Source organism: Hipposideros armiger, unplaced genomic scaffold (genome assembly GCF_001890085.2).
Source record: "Hipposideros armiger isolate ML-2016 unplaced genomic scaffold, ASM189008v1 scaffold_212, whole genome shotgun sequence".
Classification (NCBI taxonomy): domain Eukaryota; kingdom Metazoa; phylum Chordata; class Mammalia; order Chiroptera; family Hipposideridae; genus Hipposideros; species Hipposideros armiger.
The window spans coordinates 1,915,876-1,927,937 of NW_017731562.1; the positions used below are offsets into that span (position 1 = coordinate 1,915,876).

General features: G+C 36.1%; 1 protein-coding gene across 1 annotated transcript in view; it reads right to left on the reverse strand.

The window, feature by feature from the left end:
- The window catches only part of TTN (titin), a 271,989-nt gene that overhangs the window by 95,604 nt on the left and 164,323 nt on the right, over positions 1-12,062 (reverse strand). Inside the window, exons 182-194 of the mRNA XM_019654015.1 lie at positions 11,588-11,854; positions 11,190-11,453; positions 10,963-11,102; positions 10,674-10,800; positions 10,253-10,519; positions 9,873-10,139; positions 8,566-8,832; positions 8,335-8,474; positions 7,806-7,932; positions 6,893-7,035; positions 2,991-3,114; positions 2,181-2,447; positions 445-542 (exon numbers count right to left, since the gene is read on the reverse strand). Of these exons, the coding sequence (XP_019509560.1) occupies positions 445-542; positions 2,181-2,447; positions 2,991-3,114; positions 6,893-7,035; positions 7,806-7,932; positions 8,335-8,474; positions 8,566-8,832; positions 9,873-10,139; positions 10,253-10,519; positions 10,674-10,800; positions 10,963-11,102; positions 11,190-11,453; positions 11,588-11,854 (2,498 nt within the window). The remainder of the gene's footprint in view (positions 1-444; positions 543-2,180; positions 2,448-2,990; positions 3,115-6,892; positions 7,036-7,805; positions 7,933-8,334; positions 8,475-8,565; positions 8,833-9,872; positions 10,140-10,252; positions 10,520-10,673; positions 10,801-10,962; positions 11,103-11,189; positions 11,454-11,587; positions 11,855-12,062) is intronic.

Sequence of the window (12,062 nt, forward strand, 5' to 3'; positions counted from 1 at the left end):
TATTATCAGTTATTAAAAATAATGGGATCATATAAGTTGAGAGCCATAGAGGGCTTTAGATGGAAACTCCTTTGTTTTCCATCTTTGTTTTTCAACTGAGGCTCAAAGTTGACCTGCAGTAACGGCAAACGGGAGTACTCAGTTGAGACATATGAAATTACTGATGTTTGATTTTTTTTTTAACCTAAGAAAACAGCAACTTCATATGCTTCAAACTCATAATATCTAAATCTGATTGTGAATCCTGTGTTTTTCAAGTAACAGTAAATGAATAATGATTAAAAAATAAGTATGTATTCCATATAAAAGTAGTAATCTTTCAGCTAAAAGTAAAGCGATGATCAGAGATATAGGTGAGGTTAACTGTTCTTTCCATTTTGGCTAAACCAAAAGCAAACATAAAGTTATATGACCATACAAAACAGCAATTATACAATCACATACCTTTGCATTCTCTCGGGAAATTTCACATTCAAACCGAGCCATCTCTTTTTCTTTAACTTGAAGATCGGTGAGTGGTCTCAAAAATTCCACATGAGGAGCTGTAAGAGAGGGTCATCAGAATTCACAATGAGGTTTCTAGACATGTACTCTGACATTCCTGTAGTATATATTAAGAATAAATAAGTCTTTTGAAGGCCTTTTTCATCTTAATAGGCTACAACTGATTTTGAAATCACTTGGAGCTGCCATTCAGTTACGATACCTTGCTTTTTACATATCTCTGTAGTTTTCATAAAATTACATCTCCAACTAATAAAATCTATCATCTATCTATCTATCTATCTATCTATCTATCTATCTATCTATCTATCTACCATCTACCTATATCTGAATGATAGCTGGAAGAAAAATCTCTATTGATACTGTTCCAGAGTTGAAAGTTGATATTGTCAAAGACAGAAACACCAGTAACAAAGAAACGTTAACTTATTTAATGCAGCCAGTACAATCTTTGAGAAATGAGCAGAATTCAATGATAATGAAGCTTGAAGCACTAGGACCAGTCTTGTCTATGGGAGAGCGACATGAATTTGCAATTGAAATCACAGTCAGCTTTTTTTTTTTAATCAGCTGCAAAGGTGTCACATATACGTCAGCTATAAAATCTATTAGTGTGACAAAGTGTTGTGTTTTGAATGGGAAGGTGATTTGGTTTTTTTACATCTCTTGTTTCATGTATCTCCAGAATTAAGTCAGATGTATAGGATTGGAGAGCTGACATCTTGCCCTTCCTTTTCTTAGGGCTCCTTGTGAGTCCTTCCCAAGATGACCTTTCTTGATGAGTGAGATTCTGGGACACAAATTCTGGCTAATAGGCTTGAAGATATGCTCACTGTAGCTGAGCCTTCTTGGAGTGGAGACAAAGTAAATAACAAAAGGAAGATGGAGACCCAAGAAGCTACCTGGCCATAGGCTAAAGCAGAGCAACCACAAAGTGCAAAGAATAAAACAGTACAAGATGCATGAAGCACAATCAAAGCTACAATTTTCTAGCTGTAGACAGATGAAAAGCAACTAAACCAAACAGCAAATACTGCACAAAAACAAGCACTGAAAAATGTTATCCCTGGACAAATGAATGAATGAAAAAAAGGAGCTAGCATGTGGCATTTTGAAAAAAAAAAGACTTTATATTTTTCACCAGAGGAAGAAGTAATGCTAAAAACTATTAGAGCTCTCTTTATTCACAGGACTCAAAGAATCCAGGCTTCTCTCCATCTTCTTATCTGTTCTTATTCTCAGAGAAAGCATTATGTGAATGGGCTTTGTCATACGCCAGCAGATCTCTAGCATGTTCCTATTCAAACTGAAATTTCTGCTCACTTTCTAGTTGTTCCCCACACCTGAGGATTCATTTTCCTTCCAAATGGAAATTGCTTTCATTTTCTTTTCTTTCTTAAAAAAAAAAAAATCATGGCTACCAGAGAAGCATAATGAAAAGTGATTAGTCTGTTCTTATCAGACCAGATGTAACTGAAGGTCTTTCCTTTCCTTTTTATATTTATTTATTTGTTTGTTTTTAAAAACACATAAAGGATCAGGTTATGTCAACATCAATCCTGTAAGTTGCCAAGAAATGCCGCGAGGCCAAGGAAGGCATGCAAAAGTGCTTTTGTTTTGTTTTTCTCTTATCAAAGAGTTGCAAATAATAAGTCCTGTGTAAGAAGAATACTTACGCACGACGTTCAGGTTACAGGAAGTCTTAAAATCCTTAGCATCGCAAGTGTATGTTTTAATATCTTCTGGGGTACAGCCATGTATGATAAGTTTCCTGACCCTGCCATCAGCAACAATTTCATACTTCTTGCTTTTGAGAATTTCTGTACCATTTTTGAACCATTTCACCTTAGCATTTTCTCTGGATACTTCACACTCCAATACCGCAGTGGCTTCCTCTTCGACCGTCTGGTCCTCAAGAGGCTTAGTGAATTCAACTGGGGGTTCTGAAAGAATCATACTAATTAGCCACAGCATCTCTCCTTTCCTTCTTGAAGACTTTCAGCACCTCCTGAACTTTCCTCTCGTATCTCCAGGGCTTTTTCTGTTTTTAAGTTTCATTTGTAAGATTTGATTCCATGTGACTGTTTTCCTCTAATAATGAAGTCTCATCATTATTTGTACATACAGAGGAAAAGCATTTTAAAAATAATATGAAACATCAAGGAAGTAATAGCAAACTCTTGGTTAGTAAAGTGATAGATACCAAGTTTGATAATAATTCTTCCTCTAGCTGTTTATTGAATGTAATAAAAACTGGGAACAGAAAGAGGACACAAACCTATTCTAATCAATTATGACTTTTTTTTTTTTTTTTTAGTAGTCCGTCAACTCATTTGTTAGGTCAAAAAGTAAAAATCGACTTTTGAATATTTGGTGGAGTTTAATGATCTATGGTACTCAACATATAAAGATAATTAAAGAGTTGGCATTATTTATGAACCTCTGCATTATACATGTTTTTAAAAATAAGCCTTGAAAGAAATTACCTTTCACAAAGAGGTTGGCTTGAGTTTTGAAATCTTTTGCTGTTAGCTGGACTTCTCCAGCATCTTCTAACTTTACATCCCTCAGAGTAAGTGTATGAACTTTTCCTTCTGAACGTGTGACCACCTAGGTTTTTTGGGAAAAAAAAAAGTGCAACTTAAGGACATTTGAAACAACAATTCAATATACATAGGTGCATTTAGTTCATTTAGATAAACAGTTTGAAATGGTGCTTTCCAAGGTGTTTTATAATCATATATATAGCACATAGGTATTTGAAAATAATTTTAACTATAAGTTTGGAATCTTTTAAGGAAAATTTAGGCTTTTATTCTTACCCTTACATAATTACTAGGTGGCTTTTTATGTGGAAATGCCAAGGCAAATTTCTGTGTGTGTGTGTGTGTGTGTGTGTGTGTGTGTGTGTGTGTGTGATATTTGCCTCCATTCTGCCACTGGGTTTATATATATAAAGGAAGGACTTAGAAAAGCTAAATTATGAAAGGAAGGAAAAAAATGATTGCATATGGTAAGCTGAAAGTAAACCTTATGTTCTAAATGCAAGGTGTTTGCCATGCAAGGAGCTAGAACTCTTCTTCCCATTTATTTTAGCAATTAGAATTATTTCATAAATCAATTAAACCTGTGATTAAAATAATTTGCACAATTTCTTAATTTTGTTCAAAAATACAAATGAAGGTACTGATTCTTCTTCCCTTTCATGTATTTGTCCTTCAGGACTGGTATCAGATACTTTTTCATGTAGCAGTTAACAAAGGGATAAAATAATTTTAGAAATAGTTAAATCTGTAGACTGCTGTGATATTAGAATCTCAAGACAAACACTGCCATTAATGTTAATGTTTGAATGATAAAGTCTTGTAAATGCAGCCTCAGGTGATTTGAAGGGGTAGTCTGCAGGAAAGTGAACTGTCAAAGAGAATACACCACCTTGATATGAGCTGTCATTAAGTCTCAAAATTGTGGCCTGCACAATTGAAAATCAGGTTACAAGACAGGGCCATTCTGACAGCAATGAGAAGGCAATTGGAGGCTCTTCTAGTCATATCCTCCAATATTCCACAAGATGCTGTGTTCTGTCATCGAGACTGATTTTGCACTGCGTAAGTGTTCATTTAGAGTTAAGAATAATAAAAAAGTTTTTACCAGTGAAACTGTTTTTTATGTCGATATTAAGGAAAGAGTCAGGAATAAAGTTGCATACAAAGGGTTTTCTTCAATTAAGGGCTGGGTATAGATGTTACTATGACTACCTTAATAACTGAAAAAGGTCAAAAACATAATAAGGGAAAATAAACAAATAGGAGAAGCTAATTAAGATATAGACTAGCAACACAGCTACTTATTCAAAGACATGGTGCTTGAATGGGAAAAAAAATATTTTTGTAATGACACTTCAACATAAATTAATAAATTTTGGACTGTGATTTAGGGATACTTAAAAAAATAAGTATCTCAGTTTCTGAAACACCCACAGATACTATCTTATCTATTAACACATTTTATCATTCAAATTCCTCTGAGGTTTTTCTAGAAATTCCTGTTACCAAGAACCTGGCTCAGAACACAGTGGTTCTCAATAAATTGGTCATACACAATGTGCCTTGATTATGTTAAAAATTAAAAAAGGAAAAACAAAACAAAACGGGTACCTTGTAAAAATAAACCAAGGAAATGAATGCTGAAGATTTTGTGGTGGTATAAAGGATAATGTTAGATATTATCCTTTAAAAATATTATTAACTTATAATGGAAACATATTGCTATAATGCAATAGATATTATGACTGTGACCAAGCTATTACTATTTAAATTCAAAATTATCAACGGTCAATTAGGATTTAGCAACCCTTTCTTGGATTGATAGCCAAAGGAAAAAAAGAATAAAAAACTCATTTCTAAAATTTTCTCTTTTGGTTTCTTATTCCAATGACTTGTTTTTATTTGGTTGCTATAGTTTTTGGAGGCAAAACATTTTGAAGAGTTAAGATGAAAGACTGGAATTAAATTGATAGTACCAAGTTTGTTTTGATGGACTTAATTTAAACAAAACCTGAAAAATGTAATAAAATGACTTTATTCTTGTTTTATATTTAAGTTCTTTAAAAAAAGAAACATTTAAGTAATATAAGAGTAAGCTGAGGTATTTTGGGTGGCTGAAGTAAAGGATTAAAATTCCTGTGCCAAGAGAGACACAAAGAGAATTATAGTAAGGTGATCCTTTCTAACCCAAGAAAAAAGTTTAGTGACTACAGTTCACATATATATATATGTGAAGTATGAACAAGGTTTTTATGAGTCTACATTTTAAAACAGTATATTTTTTACATTAAAACTAATGAGACCTATCCTTTAATAAAAAGTTCTTCATTTGACCAAAGATATTTAGTAGCAAAAGAATAACATCATTTGTCCTTAAGCAGTGTTCTATTTTCAAATCATGAATTTGCAGATTTAGAAAGGATCTTGAAAAGTCAACCAAATCTCTGCCTTTAGACATGAAAGCAATTAAACCACATTTCATAGGACAAATGTATATTTAGAGAAAGCAAACTCGAAGGAAGAGAGACCTCCATCACCCAGTTCAATATTTAAAAGATTTCATTGTAAGGAGGCTTTCCTCATATGTACTTAATTTTCATGCTGCGATTTGAACATATGGCTGCTTTTTCTATCTTTCGTGAAAAAAGGAGACCATTGGTGATTATAGTCTGTGTAACAGCCAAGCTTTACCTCTCGATGACTGCTACTAAATTACCCTTTAATCACTTAGATAGAATACTAGTTATGATTTTTTTTTGCTTGTTTGTTTTAGAACAGTTGCTCAAAAGCATTTGCCTTCAAATTTTTCAGTCAACTTTGTAGCTGTTTGTTAAACTGAATCCCTGGTTAATTCTATTCCTTGAAGGCTTAAAAGTTTGATTTGTATTGAAGCCTTGATGGCACATTTGGTATTATTTCTAAAATATTGAAAAAAAATGCCAGAGAACAATGAACTGTGCTGTGCTTTATTTTCAATCCATGTTGGACATTTTTTATATATTTTATCTCAATAATTAAAAATTAATGGTGAATTATCAAGATAATTTAAACATAGACATTGTTTGGGCAGGAGCAAAATACATAACTCAATTTAGATAAATTATATTTTAGGCCTACCTGAAAAATCACCCTGGTTTTTACTTATGGGGAAAATCTTGGGCATAGAAAAACTAGCACCAGGAGCTGGTTATTTTCTAAAACTTCTTAAAGTATATATAGTCGTTCATACATGTGGGTAACAGTACCCTTCTTTTCTTGTCAGTACCATCAGTTGCACTTTAAATAGTCCACTTGCATTCCAGAATTTGCACAGCTCAAAGCCCTTGAGGGTTAAAAATAGCTTCGGAGAAATGCTTAAAGAGCAAATCTGCCCAGAAGTTATCTCAACTACTTAATCAACTGCCTGAAATGGAATTTCAAGCTTCTCTTCTTAATCCCCTTATATGCAGAACACTAGATAGCATGGGAAGAATTAGTCATAAAACTTAAAGTGCACCATTGTTACAGCGTGTCTAATCAGCAAGTATTTTTGATCCCTCCTGTCTGCCCGTTAATCAAACTATCATTGATAGCTAAGGGGTGTTTGCCTACTCTTCAAAAAACTAAAATTGATTATAATTTAATTTTTATTTCCATTTCAATAAAAAATATCATCAGGTTAAACCCAACAAAAATTTGAAGAACCTGCTTTACAACTTCAGCAGCAATCAGACTAGAGTAGGGAAGAGGAATAGAAAGGCAGAGGAAGGGGCATAAGAAAGAACAAAGAACAAGGACCAGACAGAAGAATCTGAGACAAAGAGGAAGAACAAGACAAAGCAACCGCACCCCGTTTTTTTTACCTTATCACTGGGCTCTAGTTTCTTCCCTTTGAGATACCATTCCACTGGGATATCCTCATAAGAGAGCTCACAGTCGAAGGTGGCTGTTTCCCCTGCAGTCACTGTGACGTCCTTCAGAGGTCTCAGAAGACCAATTATTCGTGCTTTGCGAGAGGAAGGAAACACCTTTGGATTACTCATTTTGTAATTCCAAAAGAATACATACAGACTCAGTTGTTAGTCTTCATGGCTGCTTTCTGCAAGAAGGCAAGAGCCACAGGACTGGCCACTGTTTTGGCTCCCATGTGAACATGGCCCCTGGTGCTGAGAAGAGGAGCGCTGGAGGCTAGACAGTGGGTATTTGTAGGGGCCCTTTCGTTCTGTTCTCCAAGGTCAGCGAGAAATTTGTGCTGTTGTCTCTCTGCCAGGAGTCAAGTTCCTTCCAAAATAACTGAGACTCTGATTGGAAGAGGACGAGGGCCTCTCAATCACATAGCCTGTCCATATCCATCAAACACTTTGCACCTTCCAAAAATGTTAGCCCAATGCTCTCCGCCTCCCTTCTTGAGTCTGAAATGCCCACACAGCAAACTTTTCCTTCATCGTGCTACTGTTGTGCAGGCACTTGAAGAATGTGGACTATAAGGGTTAGATTTCTGACAGATTCTTGTTGTATGTATACTACTTTGAATGAAAGGATTACAAACTAGAAATATCTGACTTGCTTGCTTGCCCTTTGTTTAAATGGTAAGCTAAATGGCAAGTTAAATAGCAATGGTATCTGTGTATCAGGATGTCAAAGAAGTACATACCGGAAAGCCAGTTTCTGGACTTTAATACTTCTCTTTAATGAAATAATTCCAATTAATTTCACTCACATTCATTCTCTGCAAAAACATATACTGAAAATTCAGCAGAAGCACCTACTACTTACGTTTTACTCGGAGGTGGGCACTGGACTTCGCATTGGCAGCTTGGAAGTCCACCTCGCCAGTCTGGTCCAGGCGACAGTTGTGCAAAATCAGCATGCGTACTTTACCTTCTTCCCTGATCTCACACTCCTGTACCAAAGAGAGGAAAGGCTTTGTGGGAAATAGTTTTCCTTGGGATATAGTTATATTTTTTTGAGGATATACTATCTTAATGAAAGGAGTGCTACTAAAAACCGGTGTGTGTGTGTGTGTGTGTGTGTAATAAAGCTTACAAGTACCATCACGAAAGCAATGCTTATTTTAGCTATACAAATCTGAACCAACTGGCAGCATCACAGAATATCGACAACCTTCTATCCACTATGCTGTAACAAAACTAATGCAAGTATGCGTGTCTGAGCCCATTCATAGACCCTTAAGGTCTGAGAGAGAACCTGATATGTTTTAAATGCCCCGCATGCACTCTGACTTTTGTCCTTTTCTATTTCACACAGCTGCTCTAGGGGTTGACAAGTTCAGAAATAGCCTTACCGGTGTTTGGAGTAGTGCCTCTCCCTTGAGTTTCCAGCTGGCGTGAATATCATCTTCAGAGATTTCAGTTTCAAAACGGGCTGTCTCAGTCTCTGTCACCTCCACACTGTACAGGGGTCGCAACAGTTTAATTTCCCGATCTAAAAAAGTAAAGGGTCCGCATGTAGCATTAGCCTCTGACAGGAATTATCCCAATAACTTCAAGAGTGAAACTCATGGAAATTTCCTTACCCTCAATGTCAAGCTTTCCGGAGGTCTTATCTGTTCCACAGTCACAGGTGTACTGTCCAATATCTGATTTCAAGGCTTTCTTTAGGATTAGTAGGCGCTTCTTGCCATCCGCCTTAATAATGACATTTTTAGATGGCTTTATTTCCTTTCCATCCTTAAACCATTTCACTGGGGCATCAGCTTTGCTAATTTCACACTGTAGAATCACTTCATCTTTCTCTACAGCGGTATAATCTTGAAGCTTTCCTGTAAAGTATGGATCTCCTTCTGCAAGTAAAATACAAGTGAAAAAAATTTCATTACCCACCTAAGGAAATGAAAATCTCCTGAAAAGTTTAAGAGGCAGCTCATGGAGATCTAGGCATATGTTAAAATTGAACCAAATGCTCACTCATTAAATATGTTCAAAAGTTCTCTAAATGTTAGAAAGGAAACAAATGCATGAAATTTGTCAAGATCTAACGTTATATTTTGAAGGATTTTATCAATAGGAGTTTGAAAGATACTGTGAAATTTACCTTCAAATATAATTACATGTTCCTTCATTATTGGGCTAAATTTATAACTTCTTAGCAACTGTATTATACTTTTCTACTTTCAGATTCACATTATTAGCTTTTCTTAATATCAATTAATAGTTTGCCTTTAATAGTTTCTGTATACCGGGGGTGCCAAAAAATGTACACATTTTCAGAGATGTTATCTATGTATACTTTTCGAAGTTGAATTGAATCACGGTAGCAATGTGCAGTATGACATTTGCTCAAAAGATGATGTTAAGCAAATGAATGCTAGCATCATTCATTGTATTACAATTTTAATACAGTTTTTTCCTTTCTTAAAATGTGTATACATTTTTTTGGCACCCTCTGTATGTTAGACCTCGTATATAATCTGCTTGATAATAAGGGGCTAAGAAAAACAATGAGGTTTATTAATGTTAATTCTGTGTTTCCTCTCTTTCCAGAAACTTGAAAAAACATTTTTCTGAAATAATTTTGATAAAGTGAGGGGATAGGAAGTATTTATATTTCTATTTTAAACATGACAGGGCTCAATAATTAATCAAGAGTTTTCATTCTGATTTTAACTTGCTATTTTGTAAGCCCGAGTCTTCATTACTTTAAATCCTCATATTTCTAGGAAAAATATTTTAGAAATAAGCCTGATAACATATGTGATAGTTTTTTCAGGGCAGGGGCTGCTTGCTTGCAATATAATAGTTGGAAGCTCATTTTAAGTAACATGTACTCCACAAATTTTTGCTGAATTTAGTGCAATAAAATTCAACTGAAAAAAGCACCTACCAAGCACAGTGAGTTTAGCTTCTGAACTTATCCCCATAGCTTCTACTTTAATTTGAGAGGTGTCATCAAGACAGAGGTCTTTGAATGTGATTGAATGAGTTTTTCCTTCATCGTGCATTGAGACGACCTTGCTGGTGTGCAAGCGCTGCTCGTTCTTGAACCATCTAACTGGGATGTTATCGTGGGACAGCTCCACAGTAAACACAGCACTTTCCTTCTCTTTGGCGGTTACATCCTTGAGTGGAGTAAGGAATTTGAGCCGGATGCCTATCAAGAAAAAAAAGGGGAGCTCATTAATTTTAGCCTTTTAAAGAGGAAATACAAAAATAAGCGCAAAAGAAAAATAATTTAAAGGTGGTCAATCTGATTGAAATATTTACCTTCAATGATCAGTTTGCCACTGGTGTGCTTATCTTCAGCTTCAAAGATGTATTTTGCTTCATCTTCAAAAGCAGCTGACTTGATCACCATTGAATGCTTGGTGCCATCCTTGATAAGCTCAAATCTGTCATCGCCTGTGAGTTCCTGGGTTCCTTTCAGCCAACGGAAGGTTTTGGGCTCCCTGGATACTTCACACTCAAACTTAGCTTCATCTTTCTCAAAGACTTTCACATCACTGAGAGGTGTGATGAAGATCAGTGGCAATTCTGAAAGGAAAGGAGGGTATGGGTGAAGCCATTATGAAATGGATGGTGTGGATGGAAGCATAGATGCTTCCTTTTATGGCCCCTGATGAATTCAGGGCCTCACAGGAAGCCTTGCACAGAAAACTTAAAAAGGTGGCTGACAGGCAAAGCATACCTTTTACTTTCAGATTGGCTGCAGATTTCGCGTTGGCAGCCTGGAAAGATACCTCCCCTGTCATATCCAGTTGGCAGTTATAAAGGACCAGAGTATGCTTCTTCCCATCTTCAATAATTTCACATTCCTGTTTGGAGTGAGGGTTAGAAGGAAAGAGGAAGAAAAACATAATTTTTGTAACTGGTTATTTCTACATGCCACCCAGAAATGTCATATCAGAAGGGTATCTTTTTTCACCCTAAACAACCCAGCAAGCCCCCTCCTGTGTGATCAGATAAACTTCACTTACAGGGGATGCAGTTAAAGGCTCTCCTTTTAACTGCCACTGGCCGTGAACATCTGGTTCCGAAAGTTCAATTTCAAAGCGAGCTGTTTCACCGACAAACAATTCTACTCCATACAGAGGTTTTTCCACTTTTATGAGTCGAGCTGAAATTCGACCAAGTTTGTTAGAATGACTGAACAAACAAACCACAGGTTCAGGTACGGTAAATTTACAATTTTTGAGCAACTCACCCTCCACAGTAACATCTGCTTTGGTCTTGTCTGTGCCACAGTCACACACATATTCGCCTTTATCTTTCAGTTCTGCCTTTTTGATTTTTAAGATGCGGCGTAGGCCATCTGACTTGATGGAGTGTTTGGGAGAAGGGGCAATCTCTTCGCCATCTTTGAACCATTTCACAGGCACATCTTTGCTCACCTCACACTTTAGAATAATCTCATCCTTTTCGACTCCAGTTTTGTCATGTAATTTCAAAGTGAAGTAGGGATCGGCCTCTGTGGAAGACATTCATCGGATAGTCAGAAGAACGTGAAAATTCATGAAAGAATTACAGGTTGCAAAATATTTAACTACTACCCACTCCCACCATCTAAAAACTAGCTCTCTAGTAATAGTTGGTCACATTTACCTAAGACCTTCAGGTGTGCTGTGGAGCTCAGGTCCTTAACTTGAGCTTTTATCTGGGAGATATCATCCAGCGTCACTTCTCTCATTTCCAGTTTGTGAGTCTTGCCCTCAGATGAGATGAGCACAGTTCTGCTTGTGTGGAGTTTGGCATCATTTTTGAACCAGACAACATGCATTTTTTCATGAGAAAGTTCACAAACAAAAGTTGCTGTTTCACCTTCTTTCACTGTTTGATCTTCAAGAGGTGATATGAATTTCAGTCTTATACCTGTAATGCAAGTGATATGCTCAGGAAAGGAATTTACCTTGAAAAATACTGCACTCTGAGTTGCCTGGGTAAAAAGGATTACACATGACATTTATTTATTGATCTTTTCAAATGGAGCTCCTCTCCATTTAAAAAAAAATTAAGGGGGTTGTTTTGGTGGCAATGTAAAAGTAAAACAGTCGTACCAATTGTCACTTAGAGCTATTAG